The 25,295-nt window shown below is 43.8% G+C and overlaps 2 protein-coding genes across 6 annotated transcripts in view; both read right to left on the reverse strand.

Moving 5' to 3' along the window:
* Positions 1-3,180, reverse strand: part of mctp2a (multiple C2 domains, transmembrane 2a) — a 37,789-nt gene extending 34,609 nt beyond the window's left edge. Inside the window, exons 1-3 of the mRNA XM_062461656.1 lie at positions 2,782-3,180; positions 1,467-1,551; positions 26-1,060 (exon numbers count right to left, since the gene is read on the reverse strand). Of these exons, the coding sequence (XP_062317640.1) occupies positions 26-1,012 (987 nt within the window). The 5' untranslated portion in view covers positions 1,013-1,060; positions 1,467-1,551; positions 2,782-3,180. The remainder of the gene's footprint in view (positions 1-25; positions 1,061-1,466; positions 1,552-2,781) is intronic.
* A 513-nt stretch (positions 3,181-3,693) lies between these two features.
* Positions 3,694-25,295, reverse strand: part of mef2aa (myocyte enhancer factor 2aa) — a 53,422-nt gene continuing 31,820 nt past the window's right edge. Inside the window, exons 4-10 of one of the 5 annotated variants that reach the window (XM_062461657.1) lie at positions 19,324-19,458; positions 17,021-17,246; positions 11,520-11,704; positions 9,421-9,444; positions 7,685-7,811; positions 7,400-7,523; positions 3,694-7,193 (exon numbers count right to left, since the gene is read on the reverse strand). In XM_062461657.1, the coding sequence (XP_062317641.1) occupies positions 6,857-7,193; positions 7,400-7,523; positions 7,685-7,811; positions 9,421-9,444; positions 11,520-11,704; positions 17,021-17,246; positions 19,324-19,458 (1,158 nt within the window). In that variant the 3' untranslated portion in view covers positions 3,694-6,856. Of the gene's footprint in view, positions 7,194-7,399; positions 7,524-7,684; positions 7,812-9,420; positions 9,445-11,519; positions 11,705-17,020; positions 17,247-19,323; positions 19,459-19,525; positions 19,658-25,295 lie in introns of all 5 variants that reach the window. The other 4 variants (XM_062461658.1, XM_062461661.1, XM_062461659.1 and 1 more) reach the window with 4 other exon arrangements.

A 25,295-nucleotide genomic window follows, 5' to 3' on the forward strand; every position in this document is an offset into this window, starting at 1 on the left:
AGGAGTGTGTGAGTGAGCGTCTCACCTCCTCCATGTCGTCCTGGGGCTCCATGGAGAACATTGTCATGTCAGAGGAGAGAGACTCTCTCATGTCCAGGTCCTCGGGGTCAGTAGCCCAGGGCGCGTTGGAGTGCTCCTCTATCGGGCTGCCACAAGCAGACTCCCCATCTGCACTCTCCACAGGGGTGCCCTGTGTGGCTACTGGCAGGGACCATCTATCTGGAGCGATTTTCAGTTTTGCTCTGCTTGTTGGAGGAGTGTAGCCTTCTGAAAACAGTCTCCCACGTACCCCTGAATACGCCAGCTTATCCAGAAGGAAGCTAACTTGTTCCCCAGAAGGGTTTTCTTTTTCTCTTGATGCAGCACCACGGTCCACAGGAAGGTCAGATCTGTCCACAGAGGAGGGAAACCTTTCTATGGATCGAGACCTCCTGGTCTCAACTAAGGGACTTTGTTGCGTTTCAGGAGAAGACGTCTCTCCTCTAGCTGCTGTTATGATCCTGGGTGCGGGCACTGGTAAGTCTCTGGAAGCCAGTCTAGTCAGAGGTTCTCTGGAGAGCCCATCCACAGGTTGGTCCACACTTTCCTCAGGCATGCTCAATTCTTCCTCTTCGTCCTCAAAGAACGTCACCTCTTCCACAGGGCCACTTCCTCTATAATTTCCCGTTCCACCATCCACAAAAGCAGAATCTGAAATAGTTTGTCTGACTGGAGTGGCTGAATCAGGTACCGTTAGTCTGTCTGTGAACAATGGGCCACTGGAGATAGAGCTGGTATCACTTTGACTTGAGTCAAAGAAGATGGCATTAGAGGTGGTGCACAGGAGGTCAGTAGCTAAGGAAGAGGACTCGCTGGGTATCAACCTGAGGTCAGGCACTGATATACTACGTCTGTGGGCCAACGGTTTACCTTGGACTTTCTTACCAGCCCCCTTTTTGATCTTGATGTTGGCAAAGGGGGCCTTAGCCTTGGCACGGAAGTTCTCCCATTTCATTTTTTTCTTGGAATCCATATTAAGATTTCTGAAAGTTTCCGGTTTTATAATTTAACGCTGTAAAAACTGGAATGATGAGATCAGGAGGAAAATACAGTTCAGTGCCTTATTTAGCCAAGTGTATCAGTAGAGATGTGTCTCTGTTACAGCAATATACGAGGCTGTTAGAGTAGAACCACACATTAAATAATTCCCTCGACAGGAATGTCAGACTTGTTAGATAATGTCCTATAGGTGTTTTTTTAATTATCAAACTGTGTTTTATACTATATATTGAATAGGTTATAAGATAAATTTAAGAAGCTACAGGAGTACCAGCATATAATGTGCCTCTGAATGGAACGCATGCATGTTCAAACAATGTTCTCATATCGATACAAAAATATATATGAATTACCTCTGTCTTCCCTCTTCACTCTCTCATTTTCCGAAATCATTTGCACATGAGAGTGTGAAAGATAACAACACTTACCTGTCTAAGGTGTAACACAGCTGAGCACCTTCATTAGATGAAGTATTCCCCAAAGTGCGACTCCTTAGTGATTGCAAGAACTCATCTGGTAAGGCGAAAACAGTCACACACTGGTATGGTAAAAACTAAGGAAGTGTCTCGAGATGGGTTTGTCTACTGGTGGAGCCTCAACTGAGACAAACAGGCCACACCAGTCACACCAGGTGAGATACAGCAACATTGTGAGTCATAGCTAACAACATAACACTGCCAAGTGGTGGAGTCTTTAACATAACATAGACCTTACTCAGTATCCACACTGGGCCCATAGAAAGGCGTTGTAAAAGTACAATGCATGAAACCAATTAAAATAGTATCGTTCAATAGTATAGAATAAATAGTGGTTTAGATGGCCATTTGTTGGCAGATATAATGTAGTGGATACAATCTCAGGAAGAAATCTAGCTTGACAAATAAGGAAATGATTCGTATAATACATTATTATCACAACGTGACATAAACAATGTGAAGATGCATACTTTGTTTATTAGATACGTATTTGCCTCAAGACCAACATTTACTTATATTGTTGCCAAGTATAATGTGCTTTCATTAGCATTCCAATTATTATTTGCATCATAATCACAGGCTTTGGTAGCAATCCCACAATTCACATTGTAGATTCTGAGACATAAACTTGAAGAATGCAGGCTGCGTGGTTCAGTTATCCGATCTCATATCTTCAGACTTGGCATTCAGTCACTGCGTCAATTGTCAGTATGGAGCCTTACCCGGCTCTACTCCATTCATTCATCTCTATTTATTTACAGTGCAACATGGTTTAGCCTAAGCTCATCAAAAGTGAGCATTCATGTTTGCTCGGAATAAACAAAGCAACAGGCCCAAAGACGTTCCCACATACTGCTGGCCTGTGCAGAACAGTGGTGACTATGTGACAACAGATGCGTTTGAGTTTGGACCGAGCTTTGTTTAATATTTGCACCCGTCTTAAGGAGCTCAGACCCACATGAAAGAAGCCCAACTTGGCAACCAGTTAAAAGGGAGAAGTGAGAACCCGAAAAGGGCAAGCCCCTGTGGCAGGTGGCCTGTACCCTCATCCTCAAACAGTGCAAAAGCCCGCCTGGTTCTTCTACATGATTCCTGGAGCTCGTCCAGCACCATGCACAGCTGGTGCAGAACGCAGAGACCAAGTAACAGGTTTTGGTGGAGCACTTGCTGATAAAGTGTAGTATGGAAGTTGCCAAAGCACGTACTAATCAGTCATGAGAGAAAGTAACACATTCTTAAAGCATGCCTTATGATTGCGCAACCTTACCTTATGAAGGCCCGGTATTCATCCATTGTACTGTAGGTGACGCTAGAGTACAGCAGGAGGACTATGAAAAAAATTACTGATTCAGTGGCTTTGGCAGAGTGATTGTGGTCGATCTTGCATGGTCATCGGTAATAAAAACCTTTGTTTTTTGTACACACATTTTCTTCCGTTTACAAAAATGATTAATTTCTCAAAGGTCGTACAACTGCTCTCTTAGAGAACGGTTGCCAAGGAACTTGTTATGTGTTCTCAATAGGAAACTGGAGGAGATGTAGTTACAGCTAGCTGAAGATGTTGTTACATGTGGCATGAAGCTGTCAAAGTAACTCTGTGATAGCCAGTTAATTGTTGGTCATTGTTGGTGTATGGATCCTGGAGAGAATGGTGTACAGAAGAGGAGCCCCACACATGATGACCCTGATGAATGCGCTTGAGAGCACCTGTAGAGAACTTAACCGGGGACAAATGTATCTCATTCTTCAACCAAGCTAGTTAACTGTCACTTAGCTGTTTCTTATGCCACCTACTGGTAAGTCACTGTGAAGCAAATTCAGAAACAAAAGGGGTGAATCTTTACTATATTGTAAATAAGCCTGTTTCATGCCAATGACAAACTTTATGGTGATGTGAGTGTTTTTACTCTGAATTTGGACAAAACAAAGATTTAAAAGTAGAAATTACTCTGATAGTAAGGCACATAGAGTAAATTATTGAGCATACATTGAGGTGTTTAATGAAGCTGTCAGTCTTTTGTTTGGGACTTCACATGTGGACATTATCTATGAGTTTTTCAATTTATACAGAATAAGCGAAATAACCTAAATTACACAGTGAAAGCCAAATTTTACTTTAGTGAATGTAGAATACAAATGTGTACAACAATATCTAGCATATTATCTTAGTCATTCAATAAAAAGTTCACTAGAATATTTATTGTATAATGAAGATAAAACAACACATTCAAGGGCAATAAATCCAGATTAATTTAAAATTCTCTCAATTTTGAAACAGTTTGTTTCATTCATGGCAACAAAGTCCAGCTTGTGCCGCCAAACGGTTTGAGCATTCAAACCGAAAACAGCTTCTATGAGTGAACTATTAACTACAAACAATTACCAAATACATAGTTCTGTTTATAAAAGCCATAAAGCAAAGCAGTGTACTCTTGCACAGCAAAGTGAAGAAAGTTTTCGACAAAGTTCTGTGGTATACTTGAATCCTTGTTCTTTCACATTCAACAGTTGCACATTTTTGGACAGTACATGGAGAAGGAGTATCTCTCTAAATAAATTATGCATTTCTTGTATGACTCAAATTTGGGTATGTAAGACTGCTCATTATTGATAGCATGCAATGACTGCCTCAAGAAGAGGAAGTGTTAGGTAATGCCTAAGAAACTTTTTTAAATGATCTATCATGTCAGCAGTTCTTTGGGATAAGGCTAACTGTGCATATAGAGAGAAACTAGAAAAGTCCCTGATATCCTATTGAGTGCTAAAGTGTGCAGGTTCTGTACTTTGTGCTGATGCTATCAAAATAGATGCTATTCTGTTATAATGGTATTATTGCTGTAAAATCATGGGATTCTAATGGGTTATAGTGTATTAGTTATATTTTTATTTTTATACAGAACATTTGGATAAAGGTTCTGTTTAATTAAAGGTCAAACTTAGGAGAAATGATCTGTTGTAGATTGTGACCAAATTTGAGGTAAACCTCGGTTTCAAGCTCCATTCAGGCAGTGTCACTATTGGACAAGAGGTAACAGTCAAGACCTCATTGGTTCACACCCTGAGCACATGTATCTGAAAATATCCATTCTTATCCAACAGGAGTTTAGTTACATCAAGGATGAAGTCTGGGTGTGACATTATGTAATGACCGCATCTAGGCAAAGTATGAGTTGGGTGCTGCATAGATCATTACCGGCTTATCGCCAACTGCTATGAATTCAATGGAGAGGTGTGGAGAGCATGTCTAAGGGCTACAGTACACAAGATATTCTATAACAAATGTAGAGTGATACTCCTCCTGTACAGCAAAAATATTTTATGCAATCCAGCAGTGAGATGAAGTCAAATCATTTGCATTGTTTCAGGTACTGTATGATTTAACTGCAGAATTACTTGATTTACTTATGTTCTTGCCACTGTAGGATAGAACAGAATGCAAGCTAGGGGCCCCTGTAACAGACAACAAATGACATGTAGAAGTCTCATCACAAAGAAAACTGTCTACTGTAACAGTGCAACAGGACGTGCTGTGTTTTTTTTCCAGTGAGGCACACTGCCGATGACTGCCGAAGGTTTAGCAGGCATTTCCAACCCCAACTAGTCCTTTGCCACAAACATATTATGGTTATATTTTACTGAGCCAATGAACAAAACTGTTTTTTTTTTTACATAATTATGACTTAAGTTTTACATTAGGCTATGATATTTACAATGACTAAATTTATGAACACGGGTGATCAGGTTTCTCAGAAAAGTGATAGTTCACTTCTATCAAATGAATTTAATGTGGATGTTAATGGTATGATGAAATGGGTTGTGAAATATGTTTTCTTTAATTTGAACTATGCACATTCACAAAGGCTAATTCTGGGATGCTGAAATTCTGAGGTGCTGAGACCTTGGGTCTAGATATTGGCAGTGTATTCAGCAGCTGTAGGTAAATAATGTGTAGGAAGAAACCTTATTTTCTTAAGCCTTGCGATTATGCGTCACAAAATATATATATTTTTTAAACATTGTAATTTTAACCGTACAGCACTGATGTTACAATTTAGTAAGGACAGACAGTCACTACTATTAAAGGGAAAACGACCCAAAACAACCTTCTGGAAATAAAAACCACTTGATAACGGCAAACATTTTGAAGAACATACTGAATAATCAAAATAGTTCATGTTAAACCAGTGAATACTCAACTCATTAAGGACCTTGCCTTGTAAATTTGGCAGTAAACCACAAAAATAGACTTTTTCCTTGATTCTGGCGATAGTACAATGCATACTTACTCACACCAAGGTGATATATATATATATATATATTAAAGTTGCTATTTACATAACAAAAACGTTTGGCTCAAATTCTTAATTTTTACAGCAAGTGCTCATGGCTTTTTAGATATCGATTCAAGGTCTGGCTTGCATGTCTTTAAGTATGTTTGCCAAAAAATCTGCACAATTAAAAAGCAACTACAATAAAAACAAAAACATTTGGAGAAAATGTATACTAAACAATATCTTCATCACAACGGAAGGAAATAGAGATTTGGCTTCCATTACTAATGGCTTGGAGCAGTGTAAGTATTTCTTGCTGTTATGTCACCAGGACAATTTACTGTTACCTTAATTGCACATTTATTGAATCAAATTAAAATGAATATTGTTATTGCAGTATATTCTTTTGCCATCTGTTTTTGTACTGCTAACACAATGATTTAGTTTCCACATCCGATAGCTGCTCTTGTTGCCCACCAGAGAAACACTCTTCTACATAAAAGAGAAGTTCAGATCACTGAGCTTGATATCTTAAAAAAAAAGTCTGATAAATGTATTCAATAAGTTAAAAAAGAGACATTAAACAAGTTATGTTTACTGTAGCAGTTTTTGAAATGTGAGCTTGAACAATAAACAAGCAGGGGCCCTCAGCTGCAAATAACTGTCTCAGACTTTTTGTGACTCGCAACCACAATAGCAAAAAACAGCAACTACTAGTAAGTGGTGGACTCAACCAGTGTCTACAATAATCTTCACTGCTTAATAAATGACTCCTGTAAACCTATTCTGATTTGCACCAAGTACCTAATATCCTCTGATGGTGTATATAATTCAGCAAAACTGCCTATGAGTTTTTCTTTTCTTCATACGTGACGTGTTTATTTTAGATATGTCCTGAACAAATCTTTTTATTTATTTCAGTTGCCATCTTCCTTCTTAAAAAATGATATGCAGTTAAATAATAATAATCTGATATTAATAGCTTGAGGGAGCCTCCCTACCCCTTCCCCCTCCTGCCCCCCCTCCCCCTGTGTCTGGCTGGCTGGTGACAGGGGGCTGGACCGGGGCTCTCTATGTCACCCAGGCGTCCATGCGCATGCGCTTGACTGAGGGACTCTCCCTGTCCTCTGTGCTGGCCGGGGGTCTGCCCAGCCCCAGGGGAGAGTGGAAGTCTGCCCGGTGGTCCTCGCGATCACTTCCGTCGTAGGAGGAGCATGAGGAGCTGAGGCTGTCGACAGGCGAGCGGCCCAGGTCCTGGCGGCTGGGCACCTGCTGCTGCTGCTGCTGTTGGGGGAAACCGGAGGGGGGGACACGCTCTCGCGGAGGAGAGATAGGCTCTGACTTAATGTTGATGTTGTGGCTGGTGTTGATAGAGAGGTTGGAGCCCTGTGGTAGGTGACCACCACCCCTGTGGAAAACAACGGAGGCAGTGTCAGTGTTCGGTGTCTATACAGGAATCAAGCCATCGGAGTGACGGTTAAAAAAAACAGGGAAACAAACCCTGTGCATGGTACATGACAGGTTATGTACACGGATCTATGTGAATATGTCCAGTAAGCTACGTGGGTGTCTTTGTGAACAGTACTGCAGAGTGTGTCCAAGTGTGTTACTCACACCAAAGAGCTGAGAGCTGCCTGTCCCAGTTGATGTTGTTGCCATGCCGACATGGAGCCCAGGGAGAGCCCAGGAGAGCCAAAGCCCTGCAGGGAGGAGATGTCTGCACTGCTCAGGGAGTAGTCTGTGAAAACAACATAGAGCCCGGTGAGGCCCCCATACAGCAACACCTCTCTGCACAGGAGAACAGGGCCGGAGCTAGCAGCGAGTGTTGGCAATCTAGGAGAAGGCAGGGGTGTCAGACCTGCCAGGGGATTAGCTACTAGTAGGCGAGGCCAAACTCACCAGGGTTGTAGGAGGTGGGCATGCCTGAGTAGACCAGGCCCTGAGGAGGCAGGCTGGGGGTGGTGACAGACACCACTGGGGTAGCCAGTGGCTGGGTGGTCTGGGAACCGCTTATCCTCTGGGTATTCTACAAGAAGAAGAAGAAGACAACAGCAGGATTTAGCCAACGGTAGACACAGCAACCTGTAAGACAATAGAACAATTTAACCTGACACAGTACTACTGATATAGATTTTTTTTCCATGTTCAGGATGAATCAATTATCTTATCAAAATGTAGATTCAGGTAAATATCGCACATTATCTCAGTGACAATTGAAATGTTGGAACTACTGGAATGAAAGGTTTTTACCATAAGGTGGCGCTATAACTTCATGACTCATTTAGCCACATCTCTGACTACAGATAAGAGAAAATCTAATAGAAAAATGGCTCGACAATTAAAGATAGCACATCATCTTACTCTAAAAGTAATTTAATTAGGTGGATTTTTTAAAACAAATTATACAATTATACAAATGGTGGACTATACTGTAGGTGTCACAATTACTGATGGTCTTATACAGACCACAGATGAGGGTGTTCCAAAAAAGTTTTGTCATACAGGTTGTCAAATATGTCATCCAAGCCAAGCACAATTCAACTACTCCTGAACACATCGTAACTAGCAAAAAAAATAGTAGATAAAGTGATTAGCACAGTATAGAGTTATGTAAGCAAGTAGTGAATCTAAATAAGTGATGAGTTGAGCTCATTTTCATACACAAGTCCAGTGCAGTGAATGGCATGCTGTCCAAGCACACAGTGCCTTCATGCAACAGGATTAGCCGTGGTTGGACACTAAAGACAATGTGTACAGTAGCTACAATGATTAGTACACAATCACATTAAACCCAAACACTCACTGGTCTGGTTGGTTATAATATATCTGTGCATGCTTATTTGAAGATGATTTCATTATATTTACACATACAATTCTAACCCATAATTGCAGGACAATTTTTGTTTAAGGAAAGAGAGATCATATTGGCAGAATATGATAGATTTCTGTAAGATGACTTGGAAATAACTGAATTCCTAAAGAGGTCTGGCCTCATTATCACCAGCTGAGATGACAGACACATTTTCGGCAACACCTCATGATCAGAAGTCTCACCATGGGCTTCTATGACGCTTCCTACAACACACCTTCCTCAAAGATGACATCAGACCAAGAATCACATCATTCCGAATGTGGTCATCTCCTTCATTCCAAAGAGTTCAAAACGGGGTGTTTGAGTCAGTGTTACTTCCAATTTCCAGCTGAATTAAACTCAGTCACACTACTTTCAAATGCAGACTTATATTTCTCCATCTGGAGGACTGAAGGTGTCTGGTACTGTAATGTTTATGGTCACAAACCAACACGCACACACACGTAAAGCCCCCAGTGACATTGCAAATGTTCCCGTAGGTGTATAGGTGTGAATCAAACAGGTTAAGGCATCTTCAACAAGCCAAGCCCATAACATGCAGTGACAAACACAACTCTGCTGGAGCCTCCCTTCAAGCCAACATTATCCATATCCTCCACCTCCTGACTCACAGGAGAAGACTATCTTTTGACATATTCCGCTCTAGAACAATCTTCACCCCCTTTACAGAATTACTGATTTATTTCCTTGCATGAGTTTTGCTGGGATGAAAGTGAAAGCATGTTCAGTCGGTCATTTGTCCTCGGGAAGCGTCGGCACTCACCAAATCCATTTCCTCCTCCTCCGACTGCTCTCAACAGAAGAGAAGAAGAGAGGCAGGGTTACAAGGGAAGGGCTGGAGGACTTCTACAGCCGCCGTCATCTAATACCGCACATGAACAAATTCTCTCTCTGCTCCCGCTGCTTAAGGTCCTGTGAACCCTCTTTGTCACACTCGTGCCCTATCGATTCAAGTGGTTGTGTAATCAGGAGGGCTTTTTGTGGAACGTAGTGTTTATCTGAATTCTGAGCACCACGTGAATACTGCTGCCATTGTTGCAGATGTTGGCTTTGGGCTATTTTAAAAAGACGACCAATCGTTTTTTACCGATTGCCTCTTTAACTTGTGAACAGTAAGGAGAAGGGGGTCACAGAGGTCAATTGTGAAGTCCATTAGGGAGCACACTTAAGTTAATAAAGACGTTAAAGCGGCACAAAGACACCGTATGACATGGACTTCACCTTCCATTAAAACTGTGCTTAAACTCTCATACTGAGGCCACGTCAATACAGCACTCAGTCAATCCAATTACATAACTAGTCCTAAGGCTAGGCGGATTCCTCTGGAAGATGGCTCGCTGACTTTAAAGCTAAATTTGTTCAATATTCTAGTCCAGTAACTAACCTGACAAAAGCCCACTTGTGATCCTAATGTGTGGCTGTGTACTGCCCGTGAATCTCTCTATTAGGCCTTAAGATGTAGGTCAGCTTTTCAAAAACAACAGCGAGAGGCATTATCACTAATGGCTGAACAAACCGATGCCTTTCTCAGCATTTTCCTTGCTGGTGTTTTGCCCTACACGGAAGAACAGTGTGCTTGAGTCCAACTAGAATCCAGTCTTCCATCTTCTCCGTGCTGTGGGACAGACCGGGCCGAGGCCAGGACTGTCTTAATACCCACACTCAATCAACAGCGGCAGGAAGACAAGACAAGGGCGACAAGATATTATCTAGCTCACACTCTGGGCCCCTGATTAAGCCTTCATCCCCACTCTGTCACACAGAGATGTGATTAATTTAATACCATTATGGCCTAATGACAGGCTGTCTGCAGACCTGCCACAGGCTGCCCCCTCCCTCTGCTGACTCTCCCCATCTGGAAGGGTTAGTCTACAGTGACAGAGCAGGCCCTCCCCCCTGCCACAGCACCCTGACATGCCAGGGATTGCTGGATCTCTCCCGGCAGAGACAATCCCACAAGTTAGCTCTTCATTAAGAGCTCGCTAAATGGCTCTGTCCTCACGCAAAGTTCAGTTGTTGCTTTGCATTCAGCAGCTGCACTTTGAAAATGCTGGCATGGCAACGTGCGTTCTTTACACTTCAAATCTAGGTGTGGATAGTGACGGGAACATCGAAGGTAACCACCAGGTAATCCTCCGTATATTTACCAAACAAGCCCTCCGTTTCCTGGAGAAACTCCAGTTGCTGGGAACACCATCACTCTGAGCAATACTGCAACTTGGAAAGGGTAGATTGTTGGCAAAGTTCTTAGAAACTATTCTTCCCTTCTATTTTTGTTTCTTTCTTTCTTCTTCTTTCTTTTTTTTTGCACACAGTGATTTACGACCGTGACAATGTAGTGTAGCCTCAGGTGCTCAGCGTGGTCAGAGATCTTTGCACCTTAATTATTATAATTAGAAAGGGCCTTTAATTTCAATATGAATAATTGAGTAGCTGTGGAGGCACCTGGGCCTCTAAGATTTGGTCGAGCTAGTCAGCTGTGTTGTGGGGCTTCTTGGCACCCACCACAGACTGCTGTGTGCGATCACGAATGTAGCATGAGCACGCCTCTCTGTGATTGCTGCTGATGGCAGTAAATCAGACCTGTAGTGTACACTGTAAATGAGTTCCACTAGGAGAACAAATACAGGTCCTTAGACAACACACACACACATACACACACACACACACTGAGGGCTGCGCGCTAAACCACAGAGATACCATCAGGGGATGCTGTGGAACTCCCACCGCCGCACACAACATGGGGGTGCGTGAGCCGGGGCTGAGCCAACCTGTGAGATGCCCAGGAGTAGATTTTTCTCTGACGCTTCCCACTTCAGCTGCTCTGCCCCTGTGAAACAGAGGGACGGGGGCTGCACTCACCAGAGGAGGCATCATGCCCTTGCTGGATGGAGGAATAACCACCCTCAGGTCTGGCTTGCGGCCGCCCATCCCCATGTTCCCTCCAGGGGGCGGTGGAGACTTGGTGGGCATGACTTTGCCCAGACCGTTTCCGCTGGGCGTGGCCAGGAGTCCCGGGGATCCCCTGGGGTTGATGAAGCCGTTCCCTGCAGACACACAGGGACACTCAAGGCTGTCAGGAGAGCATGCAGTCATCAGCCAAACTTCCAACGCCCCATTTGAAAACTGCCTGGATCGCTACGGCAAGCAACGTCAAGTGTTATTAACCCTCTGGGCACTTTTAATAGACTGGGATAATTATCCTGCACATTTACAAAAATAAAACCTCCATTTGAAAATTGATGAGCCTTTCATTCGCCGCGCAAATTATTACATCAAAGTCAGTTGGGATGTTTGGGAATTCACTGAACAAATGTAGTGTGACTGTTTCTAAGATCTGAACGGCTGACACTGACGTATGTGCTCAGATAGCAATTGCACTTTTGCAAACACATTTTCGGCAAAACCTGTCAAACTAACTATTGTACACACAGCTTTACATGAATGTGTAAGATGTCATTTTCTTCTTGTCTGTAAGTCATGGTAGGCTAACAAAGCTCTGAGTCATAATGCTAGGTTACCCCCCACCCAGGGTCATTTCCTGTGGCAGGCAGCAGGAAGAGAGAGAAGAGAGGACATGGTGATGAAACCGTTTCAGAGTTTGCAGAGATACAGTGAGTAGCAGTCAGTGCATGCCAAGTCGTGCAGGCATGCTGCAGGCCTCGATGTCAGATCACCACTGTGTCTATGTTCATATGTCTGAGTCTTAGGAATCAGCGGCAAAGCAAAACACAAATTCAACAGTGTACAGCAGTTCACTGTTCAGAGTGTTATTCAGCTAAGGCCCCTCATAAATCAGAAAATTGAAAATGCATAGAACGTGGGTAAAAATAATGAACAAAAACACTCTAAAAGAAAGAAAAATCGATGCTATCTAGTATTTCATCAACAGATCAGTGTCACACTTCAACAAGTAACCGAGTGCCCTATTGTGTTCTATTGAAACACAAGCTCACTGCACAACGAGACGGCTCTCTATCGCTGAATAAAGGAACAATCCCCGTCTAACTACCGATAAGGACCCCAACAATACACGATCAAATAAACAATTGTGAGGTCCACAATAGTGTCTCGCAGCTGAATCAACACCACTCGCAAGCTTCCATTGCGCTCAGCTCTCTCTTGATCCTATGCTACACTGGACTCACTGCTGCAAATCCAAAGAGTATAGATTTAGCAATAATACCATTTGACCCTCAAAACAGCACACTGGACGAAAAAGGCAGCCGCTTAATGGTTTAATGATTCGGTTGATAATGCAACTGTCTTCCTGGAATAGTTGCTTTACTTTAGAACATTGGGTGAGAAAGCTATTCTTGTCTGTGTAAATAGCCCATTATACGAATTCCATTATTTCAATCAGCGATTTCTTCTTATGAGCTGACACAAGTCAAACAATGCACAAAGGAAACACATGATGGGGATGGGTTGCCATGAGGAACATCTTGAAGTGTGTCTTTGTGCATGTGTGTGTGGTTGGTGGGCTTTAGAGTCCTAGACTACTGTACTCCACATGCAAAAGGTGCAACGAAAAAACGTTCTGATTATGATCTCAACCCCATGATATAGTTACATGTAATCAGTTGAAAATCTGGTGTTGCAATAACGAGAATGTGTGGGCATAGAGGCATAGACTAGGCCTAGCGAAAAAGAAGAGCTCTGTGACCTTAATTTTACATGGCCGTCAGGCAGTGGTGCTCCACAGCAACAGGCTGATGTGAAATACTGTACATTATGTGCAGTGCAGTACAGTACACTGTGCCTCGAAATTATGGTTGGGGAAAAGGTCTATGTGTACAGTAGCAGATTTCAGTATTTGTTTAGAAACATGGATGACATTACATAACAGGACAAATATGTCCGCAGTTAAGTTTGAGTGGAGATAACGTCGAAAAGCATGAAGACAATTTTCTGAAATACATATGCTAGACTTTTCATTCCATATTCAGAAACTATCCAACCAAACATTAACAATAAAGTATTCTCAGAGTAAACACAGAGCTTGTAAAAGGATGTTTGGATTCCATGTTTGTGCAAATAAAAAGACTCATTGTTCCTAAATAATTTCGATGGCCTTGGGAGCCACATGTCTTCACGACTCAATCGTTTAGCTTTCATTTGAAGTAGAGACAAAAAAAAGACAAATAACCCCGTTGACAAAACTGTGCCTAGCGCTCAGGTTCTCCATAGAACTACAGTGCTGACGCTGGCCGCGGTGTCATTAGGCCAACACCAGAGCAGTGCAGAACATATGCATGCATGAATGAGAAAAGATTAATGGCTGTAGAGCGTGGGGCCTCTAATAGATTAAGTGGAAAGGAGAGCAAATTCTATTTATAGGGTCTAGAAAATGAGCCCGAACAGTAACTGCTCAGACACTGCTTTGGTATTGTTTTGGCACAGGGAACAGAGAATGGAGCCTGAGATGGGCATGGGAGAGAGGCTGGGACAAGGGTCGTTCTATTATTCCTAGACCACCAAACATATTCAATGACGAGTGGCTTCCAAGTGTAAAGAGTTGTGTTCAAGAAAAAGGTAGAGTACATGAAGCTTTTTGCGAACGTAAAATCGATTTGCAAGGTCCAACAAGAACCCTCAGACATCAGGATGGACGCATTCTGTCGGTATCCCAGTAGGCTTTGTAATTTCTCTTCGAGAAACTCTCCAGTCTTAATAAAGGAAGCTGCCTAGCGTGCAGGCATGTTACATAACAAAGAGAACTCTCTTATTGTATCCCTCATATTCTGACAAACTTTCATTATTAATTCGGAACCCAGTGAAGGATGGATATACAGTACAAAGAACTCTGTGTTTTGAATTCTCAATGCACTGCATTGTGAGACTCTATAAAAGACCTCCACATCAGATTGCTAATTGGGTGTAAATAATACACTGTAAATCCAAGATTAGTTGTAATTACATATATCATCTATAATTCTGGAAATCAGGATAGCTTTCAGTCATTATGTGAGTCATGCCCTAGGTATTTGAATCCCAGCCAAAACAGATGGCTAATTGCAGATAACATGTTTGAGATTTAAGTGCTGAAGAAATCTCTCATTGCTACTACATTTATTTGCTTGCAGACCAGACAATTATTGAGCCCAGTGGGGTGTCAGGGACAATGTGCTACAATGACTACAGCAGTACATTATGGCTTTAACTTGGCATTAATCTTCTCGTCCTTACCCATCATGTCTGATTAGCAGTGATTGTGGTGCAGTAAGCTCTTGCCTTATTCTGACCATATAAGAAACAACATAGACCAAGGGTAACATGATACATTTTAGAGCCAGAAGGTGCCACTGTCTTATCGGACCGGTCTCTCAGGGGGATATAGAGATTGGATCAGTGCCACCATTCCCAGTCCCAGGACATTCTCCCTGCTTGCAAGCCTCTCAGCTGTGATATCTATGCATGCTACCAGGGGGAAAAAGAGAGTGAGTTCCGTGAGGGAGAGTTCCTCCTGCCTGCTCTAATCCATGCTATGTCAAGAATGGTCATATGACAGCAGAGTGCTTCTCTCTCCCAGAAGCCTCTGGTGTTCCACCCTGGTGGTACAAACAACAGCTGCAGCCTCCCGTCCATGTGCAAAGTCCTGACACCCCCTGGCATGGCACTCAAATCTGCACCACCCACACCCTCTGCACATCATACCTGCCGCTTACCAGCTCAGCACAACCAACGTAGCGGAACTCGTGTCACTTAATTTGGGGGTGGGAAACAACTTAAGTACGCTCCATTAGGTGCAATGGTTTTATTTGTGATTGAAAATACAGAAGCAATGCTAATTGCCCTGCTTCACGATATCGATGAGGCCCTGGCAAGGAAAAAGGCTCCACCTGCCTCTGACTCTGACACTGCAGCCATGACAGGCTGTCTGGTCATTGTGCACACAGGACTTGGAGGGATGTCATGGACGGAATACCTCCAGGGCTCTGCTGCCCTGGGCATGTCGCCTGCCCTCTCCAGCCTTATATGGGCTTCTGTGGGCCCGGGTTACACAGATGCACCTGTCAATAGAGGGAAAGAAACTGGAGGAGGCAGCAAGGGAGAGATTGAGGTGCCAGAAACCCTGTGTTTGTTTACCTGCCAGAGCCAATCCGCTGCGTCAACACTGGCCAGCTGTTAACCCTTTCAGTACCTGCCATGTTGACGCTGAGAGAGCAGAGTGATGGCATTTACACAGGCTCCAATGGCTGACCCGATTCCTTAATATTGTGGAAATCCAGAGCCAGCTTACTTTGGACATAGGAAAAACGCCTAAAGGTTCACCACCACTTCAATATGCGTTGATGACCACGGGCGTTGCCGTCCAACCAAATCTCCCAGCTGTTTAGACAAGTGCCTGCACGTCAATCCCGCCTTCGCATGCAATGAAGTGTGACTTTGACTAGTAATTATCAGCTTAAGTGACAACCGCTAGTGTCTGACCATGTCTCATAAAACACAGGCATCCAGCCCAGCAAACTGTGCCAAGGGTGGCAGGGCTACTGAGGGTGACGAGGCCTGAAAACAGCCAAGGTTTCCCCAGACTGGGGAACTTACCCTCTGGGCAGGGGCCCACGCCGTTTGATACTGAGAGGTCTGGGGTAGCCAACATAAGACCTAATGAGATGCGCACACACAGTGATAGAACTATCTATAACCATCTGCATCCTTCGGCCAGGATAGATATGTGAGAGGTCCGTCAAATGAGGGAGGTGGCAAGAAGGACACAAAGGCTGTTTCTAGTCTGCACTCTAGGAACAAACGCAAATAAAAAGGACAGGGCGTCAAACTGGGAACAAGATTATTTCTAATCCATCTAGTCCATCTAGTGTCCACTCTGTCTGGACAGCCATGGGAAGCAATGCTGAGTGGGAAATAATTATGTTTATTTTGTTGGCAGAGTTGACATTTATGTTCTCTTCGCTTTGTTTAGCCACCCAATACATTGTTTTCAAGGAATGGCCCAGAGCACACAATGCCAGTGTCCCATTTTAAGATATTTTTGGTTATTTGGTTGGTCCAGTTCACATGATTAGTACTACAAATGAATAGTTACAGCAGCGTAGATAAATACATAGAGCTTATCTGAAGCTAACGTGTTTCAGTAGCAGTGGGATAGTGTTAGTAGGGGTGTGACTGGATGGATGGTGGATAGTCAAGGGGAAACACTGATGCAGCTGTCTTTAATGATGTCTGAATTATGATGACCACATCTTTGTTGCTCAAGCCTATTTTGTAAATGGCAACACAGTGGCACTACTCTGGGTTACTTGGTACTGTATACCTGAAGGAAACAACCTTATCGCGGTGCTAAAATGACCACAAAACAATCTGAAAAGTGAAGAGATAAGATGAGGGTGGCCTCCACTGACCTGCATTGCCTGCGCTGGGGGGTCTCTGCGGCCCCCCGCTGGACCCCACGTTCCTGTGCAGGGAGGCCTGGGGAGGGGACAGCATCCCACTGTCGCTCAGTGAGGCGGTGCCTGCTGCCAGGGCCTGGGTGCTCAGCGGGCCCCCGTGTTGGTAGGCCATGGCGTTGTGGTTGGAGACTGGCACTGCCACGTGCATGGAGAAGTTCTGCTGGGGCAACGCTGCGGGCTGCAGAGGGGGGCAGACACACACACACGCAGAGAATCAAAGGCCTGACGCAGGCTGGAGGATCACGGGGGGTTGGGGGGGGGAGGGGTGGCACAGCTGAAACTGGAACGGTGGAGCAGGCATGGCGGCATGGTTAACAGAGATGTCTCCATGGTGGTCTGCTGCTCAGCAGATCCCTGCTCACAGGATCAGGATCAAGGCTGTCTCTTAGGCAGCAGGTTCCCTGTGGCATGGGGGAACGGACGAGGATACTAGACAATGGAAGAAGTACGATTTCAAGGCATTACAATTCATGGAAACCTTTATGTCATATTATACAGGGAGTGAAGATGCATATGGAGAACTCATAGCACACATTACACATCGTTTTTAAACCAATATATTACAGTAAATGAATTCAAATGAAAATATTTTCACTCAAAACAAATAGTAGATAGTATTCAAACAGCATGCCCATTGTAAAACGAAATTGTGCCAGAAAACCAGTCAGCACTGCAATAGTCATCACAGCTGAATGTAATTTTGTCATTTTCTTCATGAATCATTCACTGAATGCATCTTTGAGTTCAGTTCTACAGGGTATCAGACTTTGCTGTGGGTCTGTGCCTGTGCAGTGCTGACTGTCCAGTGACTGAGTGGCAGTTACAGGTGAGAAGAACTTCCTCCATTCACAGTGTCCAGTGAGACAGTTAGTGATGTCATTAGTTTGTTAATGGCAAACAGTGGAGCTCTCCATGTCAGAATCAGATACTGAAAAAAAAACAGTTTAAAAAACACTACACTCTTGCAGAAGTCTGTGGTTTTCACCCGCAATAAGATCACAATTGTCTAATGTAGCTCTAGATGCTTCTAACCACCTCCAGGTCATATACCATTAAGATGGAGAGGGGGGGGGGATACAGAATAAGAGTTCACTGATCTTGGCCCGGAGATGAGGGGAAGACCACAAGTGAGCCCATCAGGGAGGGGACAACTAGGAGAGAACCGAGAGAGAGACGGGGGAGGGGAGGAGATACACCATATACTGGAATAGATCCCTTCCCCCATCACATACTCCAAGCTTTTTGAAAATAACGTAATGAAATAAAATATATATATACAATTTTTCAAACTGCTTGAGGCAGAATTGGGTTTTTGGAAGAAAAAAAACGAAGAAAAAACACATAAATCACTAAAGCTACAGGGCTAAACAGGGGGGTGGAACAGGAGATGTATTACTTTTTTCCCTCAGCTTTTCTGCATCTATCTGTGCCTCTCTTTTCTTTAAATGTATCCTTCGGTTTCAAATCAAATAAAAATCAAATCAAATTTATTTGTATAGCCCTTTTTACACGCAAGCATGTCACAGAGGGCTTCACATATGCCCATAGAACTGCCCCTCAACCAACCTAAACCCTCAAGGAAGACAAGGAAAAACTCCCAAAAAACTCTCAACAGGAGAAAAAAAATTGAAGAAACCTTGGGAGGAGCAATTCAGAGAGGGATCCCCTCCTCCAGAGACGGTTGGTGGAAGAGAGGAGCAGAACACAGGCTAAACATAGTCATACAGTGTCGATGGGTTTTTAAAACACCAAAATCCATTATTCAACTTTATAGATGTAGGACAGGACCGGGAGACTCGCGACCAGGTCCAGCGTTGGCTGACCGACGACCAGGCAGGTGCTGACAACTCAAACCCCCCACACCACAAGGGATGTGTGTGGGGGGGGACAGAGAGAGGAGTTTCAGATTCCTCAAAAAATGAGGAATGATGAGGAGAAATGAGGAAAATGAGGAAAAGAGAGGAGTTTCAGATTCCTCAGAAAATATTTCTAATTCCTCAAGTCCTGAAAAGGTTCCACCTATAATCATTTTGTGATCTTATCAGCGTGTGTCAATAAAGGTTGGAGAGTGAATAAACAAAAACGAAACACTTCAAATGCGCAAAAAAGGGTTATGCTTTGAGTAGTACATGTTTGTTTTAAAGTAGAGAAAAGAAATTTCAGGGTGGGATAACAAAAAACAAGGGTAAAAAGTCAAATCAAGGGTGAAAATCCTTCGTGCCACAAAGCCAAGCAGAAACATTGCATTTACTTACGATTTTATGATTTCTCATCATATTATCAAACTCCTCATTAATTTTTTTATACTTTTCTTCTGTGTGAGGAGTGAGGACATATGAGGCATCGGGGTCCGGGCTATCACAGCCTCTGTGTTCTTTCTTGTTTAGCGCCTGTAGTGGACATCAACATAAAGACAGAAATCAACACAAAAAGGCAGGGAGGAGATAAAGTACTTACACCACAGCGCTTGTACATTAAATCACTCTCTTCGCTTAGTTTGCCGAAACGGTCGTCCATGAGGGGGCTGTGCCCAAAACAGTCATCAGGATCAGGACTGGCACAGTCATTATGGCCTTTGGTTCTTAATTTCTGAAATAAAATTGCACAATTCACAGATACAGCATACATTTTTGTCTTAGCTTAATATAATTGTTTTTGTCTTAGCTTAAAATAAGTGCAAAGAAACCATACTTTAAAACATGATACACATGTAAAAATGTTAGTAACATGACACAAAGGACCAAGGGAAATATACCAGGTCATTACTGTATGTAATCATAATTGATCATAATTAGGAGTCATTTGCATGATGATAATAATAATTGGCAATTGACATTACAAACATGACATTTCAAGTGAAAGGTGCACGGTGGGCAAAGACACAGAACAGTATGTTTGTGGAAGAAATTAAGCCGTCTTTCCTTATCCTTTTATCCTTCAGAATGCTTCAGCACAGGAGAAACTAAATATTGTCCTCTATCTCACCACCCCCACCCCCTTTCTCTATTCTCCTCCTGCTCTCTCAATGCATGTGTGTGTTCCGATGCATACTGAATTATCTTTCAGTTATCATAATCCACCAAGCTGGAAGACACCCCACCATAAGAGGATAGCACAGAGCAGCAGTTTAAAATGTTCCAGGCTTCCATTCAGCATGGTTGCCACTCAGGGGATCTTATCAAAGTTAAGTAATGTAGGAAATAAAATGGATTATCACACGCGGTAAAAAGCGCTTATTAGAGCATGAAATAGAACGATTATTGTAAGAGCAAAGAGCACACACTGTGGTGTGTGGCGATAGAGAAGAAGTCCTTTATTTATTTTTTAGCTCTTCCAAAAGCCTCCACCTGAGAAGCGAGCCAAATAAAAAACGGTGTTGTGTGGAACATCATTAAAGGTCTGAATGACAGTGTTAACAAGCCTGGCTGACAGCATGTGATATCAGTCCGGCGCACATCAAATATGATTTATATGTGGGCTCTCTAGGTTCCCCTATCAGGATGCTGCAGGTCTAAACTTGTGCCCTTCCCTGTCGGTGGTCTGTTCCTCTGGCCCCCGTCTACAGAAAGGTCACTGACATCTATGGATGCAGGGGCCATAGGCTAGCGGATAGAAGAGGGGCCTACACACACTAATGAGCCCTTAGTCTCAGCCCCTGTCTCCATCACCCTGGAGGTGGAGACAACATGTGTGTCTGGGTGTGTGTGCGCGCATGCACGCGTGTGCCCATGCATGTGTGTGTGTGTGTGTTCAGTAGCTGGTGCTCACTGACAGTTGTCTGACAGTACACTGGGGTTCATTCTGATCTCTATCTGACAGTGAGGCTCACACAGCCTACAGCTCAGTATCACACACAGCCCCTAAAACTCTAATTAGCTCAGATTTGGGAGACTAACAGTAGCAGGCTACCAGTATGAACAAGCTGATTGTTTTCTGACTGAAAGGTACAGTATATCCACAATGGCTCAGTTTACTGCCCTAGCAAATGTAGTAAACCTCAATTTAACCATTGTTTACTATACCATACATGTCACTAAATACTTCTGCATGTATGGTAAGGGTTTAACGTTATGTAAACATAGCCTTAGTTCTCTGAAAGGCACTCAGTTTGTTGGATATTTCCATAAACTCTCAAGGACAATGATGGTACACAAATGCGCAGACATTCAGATTGACTCCTGCTTGGTGTGGTGTGTGAAGTTCAGACATTCTTCTTATTCGAAGAAAACGCCTTCCTGGTTTGCTTCCTGTTTACTGAACAACTCTAGCCCTCTCTAGTTACAGTTCTGAAAGGCCTGTATTTACCAAGGAAACTATGCAGGTTCTCCGCCAGACTGCCACACATCTGATTGGGAGCTGCAAATTAAAGTTCCAACCTGCTCATTAGGGGAATAGTTTGGTTGGGCTGGCTGAGCATGGTGGTGTGAGGAGGGCAGGGCCCAGGAACTCTGACTACCAGCTTGGCCAGTCTGCTCCCAGCCACACACACCCTCTCTGGACAGTCAGGGAGAGTCTGGCTGGAAACTTCCAGAGAGGCACACCACCGCCCTTTCCACAAACCATGGGGCACCCCTTCACCCAGACTGGATAACACTTTGCTCAACAACCAGTTCATTCTATGAAAAGCGGAACATGGGCTAAAGAATGTGTGGCTTCCCAACACTGCCTGGCTGGTTCTGTGAGAAGTGAACACTGCCTGGCTGGTTCTGTGAGAAGTGAACACTGCCTGGCTGGTTCTGTGTCTGACATGTTGGTTCCAGAGTGGAGGTCTGGGACAGCACAGCACGTCCATAATTCCTTCTTAAATGACTTGGCATGCTTCAAATGTCCCACAGAGTCTGTCCACAGCTCCCGGTAAATGGATCACTAAATCAGCACATGGCCAAACAGGTGTCCCTCTCCCAGACACCTGCCAGGCCTCGGCATCCCAGCCTGACCAATCAGAGGGAGCGTCATGTTGACATGGCCTTAGAAGGGGCCAGGGGGAGGCCTGAAGGCTACGACCCCTGGCCCCCCAGAGACTCTGTGACCTAGAAAACGTAGCCAACTAGAATTCATTCATTGCCACCTAAACAAAATGTGTTATTTTTCAGATTGAAGAAATGCTTTGGACGGATTTCAAAGTAGCATTCAAAAGTGAAGTGTAGCTGTTTGTTTCTGGAAGATGGCGCAGGCAGACAACAGTGAATACAGTAGTGCTTTCAACAACATTTCCAGGGGAGTACTGTGTGTTATAAGGGCTGTGGAGAGGAGTGACGAGGGAACTTGTGTAATCTATTCACAAGGCCCTGAAAGGCTCACTGAGATTAGTGGAAGCAAGGCCAGATACTATTTTCTCACAGCCATCCAGACCTGTATTGATAGAAGTTTGGCATAACAGGCAAAATGAGGAGTGTGAGTGTCTGACATCAAACCAAGGCATCAAAGTGTATGTGTGTGTGTGTTTGTAGAGCTACCAATGCCAGCTAGATTTCAATACCAGTTGGAAAAAAAACAACAACGATATTCTCATCTAAGACCATAAACATGAAAGGCACACAGAGTTTAATAGTTTGACCCAAAATGTAATTTGGAATAGTTTTTAGTTTGACACATTTTCATTCTAAATGAACATGAACCCAACCGCACTGGTTAAAAATAACATGGAGCCGCTGTTCTTGCGTAAGCCACCTACGTACACTACTGTACCTGTTCCTTGTGAAGCACTTTGAGTGAAATGGGTAATATACTGCCCTGTGTACCTCAGAACAGCCTTTCACTCCCATGCGCACCCCACTCTTGTGTCAAGGGCTTTCTGTTTTTAACTTATACAGTAGGCCTACTATGTGATGCACTGCAAAAACAGCAACATGTGAAGTGATTGTAGATATGGCTTGAAAAGGAAGGCAAGCTAGACCATCATTTATTCTGCTGCGTGTGATGTCACAATGGGAAGAAAGCTACTGTTCTTTAAACAGCATCTGAGAGCAGGAGTGCAAGAAGAAGTGCTCCTCATCTCCCTCCACTGGCTTCCCATCACGGCCCGTATCAGATTCAAGACCCTGGTACTGACCTTCCGAGCGGTGAACGGGACTGCACCCGACTACATCAAGTCTCTCCTCCAGCCTTACGCCCCCCCCCCCCGCCACCTACGGTCTTCTTCTGACAACCGTCTGGTGGTCCCACCGCTCAAGAGCGCCCGCTCTCAACACAAGCTCTTCTCTTGTCTGACCCCCCAATGGTGGAATCAACTCCCCACCTCCATCAGAGGCACTGACTGTCTCCCCACCTTCAAGAAAAGGCTCAAGACGCACTTGTTCCGGGAGTACAACGGTACTTACGGTATTTGGCTGGACCTGATGTTAGTTTCCTCCAGGATCACAATGACTCTTATTGAGAGACTTGTTGCTCTTGTTGGTTATCTGTAACTGACTTTAAATGATTGTACTCGCTGTGTAATATATTATTGTTGCTGGCTTTTTCCACAGGTACACTCTTGCATTTTTGAGGTTCATGCTGTTTAATTGTAACTTGTCTAACTACATGCTCTTATGGTTTTTCCCTTTGGGACTTATTTGGTTTTCACAATGTATGCTTTATGTTTGGTTACCACAATGTTTGGGGCTATCTCGTTGTTATGTTTAATGAGCTATGCACTTTTGTAAAGCTCTCTCTTGGAGGTCGCTTTGGATAAAAGCGTCTGCTAAATTCATAAATATAAAATGTAAATGTAAGAAACACACATTCTCCTTCAGTTTATTTCAACAACCATATTTACACCAATTATTGGTTGACACAAGTACAGTACATTAGACATACACACAAGCAGGCACACCTAAGGCATGCATACTGTACGGCATCGATTGGTGCTCGAGGCCGGTCCTGTCCATACCTCCCAACTCCACAGGGCAGCCAGTTAGCCCTCGTGAATGATGCCACACTAAGAAAGGTAGCGCTCTAATCCTTGTGACATAACCATTCTGTTTGTACTGTTCCAACTAATGTGCTTATCAAAGTACCTTTTTTTTGTGCAAAGGCACTTGAAATCTGCATGGTGAGGAGGCTGATAGCAAGGCTTTTTATCTTCTCAGGAGTGAGTTCGGCTCTTATATAACATCTTAAGAGTCTTTCACGGAACCCATGTTCCCTTTTCCCTGTGGTGCTGCAGTTTCAACTTGAGGGGAATGAAAGTGTCTGCTGGTTGTTCATTATCACCAGGCATCTGTTTCCATGTCACAAACCCTCCACTGGCTTCCACTCATTTTCACTACAAAATCCCACATTCCTGACTTTAGGGCTATAGGGAGAGATACAGGACTTTGCTGTGGGTTCCAGATGGATCTGGTGTGATCTCATGACCGTTTCACATCAGCATTGAAGCTTATCAGAGGATATGACCTAATGCGCGTGTCCTTCCGTTGGCTCGGCCCATGGTCTAGCTTCCTCGGCAGACAGGAAGTGGAACAGCGGGAGCAAAGTCTCCAGCCAACCGTCTGTCTACAGTCTGTTGTGTCGTTAGCTTCTTGGTGCAGCTGGTGCCAAAACAATAGACAGTGTGAATCCCCCAGTACAGGCCTGGGATAATGACCAGACCAACATGACTACAAAGGAAACAGAACCATGGTTCTGAACGTGATCTGGTCTGCATTGGTTTAAAGGACACAGCCATGACAGTCCAAGCGTCTATCTTACCCCCAGCTCATTATACAGTACTTCAGAGAATTACCTGTGGTTGACCGACTAGATTGTCACTTTGATAAATATAGCCTGTTCACATTATCAAGTAAGATGCCAGTGCATTGCCTTTCCTCGGAGAGACAGCTGCTCTGCTTAGAGACTGGGCTGAATGAGGGATGTAATGTGACAAAGCTATTAGTTGCCGCAGTCAAAGAGAACACTCAATCAGTGGACTGGATATTTCCAGACAGTTTTGCCAAGTGGGAATTGAAGTACAAATTGAGGATGAAGGCATCTCAAAGTCATCATCATCTGCAGATGTTTTCAGAGAATGGGAACACAGTGATGCATGTGCGCCCCTTCTCTTAATGGCTCTTCCGAAACAGCACCGGTGCAATGTGCCATGCATACATAACAATACACTGTAGATATGGCTCCTTAATGAAGTTAAATATGTACATACAGAAAATGACACAGTGGAACTATGAAATCACGTCCCATCTCTCTCTCTCTCTCTCTCTCTCTCTCTCTCTCTCTCTCTCTCTCTCTCTCTCTCTCTCTCTCTCTCTCT

This window comes from Osmerus eperlanus, chromosome 5 (genome assembly GCF_963692335.1).
Source record: "Osmerus eperlanus chromosome 5, fOsmEpe2.1, whole genome shotgun sequence".
In the NCBI taxonomy this organism is placed as follows: Eukaryota; Metazoa; Chordata; class Actinopteri; order Osmeriformes; family Osmeridae; genus Osmerus; species Osmerus eperlanus.